Raw genomic sequence first — 266 nt, 5'->3', positions numbered from 1 at the left:
AGTATATATAGAATGCATAAAATATAATTGTAATTAAAAAATTACGACCGTGTTAAGCTTCCACTCTCACGTCCTTCGGAGGGGGCAACACGGTCGGTTCTCGAACGAAACTTAACAATCGTTCCAGTTTTAGGATCTCTAAATCGCTGTGAGTCAAGTGCAGCTGCTTCTTAGTTGGTTTCACTCTCACTCTCAAGTTCGGAGACAGTTTCAAAGTGTTTATCGATCCTCTGTAATTCAAATCAAGCAGAATTATAGAATTATTT

At 38.0% G+C, this 266-nt stretch overlaps 1 protein-coding gene across 1 annotated transcript; it reads right to left on the bottom strand.

Annotated features, from left to right (window-relative positions):
- Positions 1-6: 6 nt before the first annotated feature.
- Positions 7-262, bottom strand: LOC113464279 (dynein intermediate chain 2, ciliary-like; the record flags this gene model as incomplete). Its single annotated transcript, XM_026813200.1, has 1 exon — positions 7-262. A coding segment is annotated over one exon (210 nt), but the record flags the coding sequence as incomplete, so codon positions are not given.
- Between the last annotated feature and the right edge of the window lie 4 nt (positions 263-266).

This window comes from Ceratina calcarata, unplaced genomic scaffold (assembly GCF_001652005.2).
Source record: "Ceratina calcarata isolate Rehan_Ccalc_2016 unplaced genomic scaffold, ASM165200v1 scaffold315.2, whole genome shotgun sequence".
In the NCBI taxonomy this organism is placed as follows: domain Eukaryota; kingdom Metazoa; phylum Arthropoda; class Insecta; order Hymenoptera; family Apidae; genus Ceratina; species Ceratina calcarata.
Note: the sequence above shows the minus strand (reverse complement) of the source record. Positions and strands in the feature narration are given on the sequence as shown.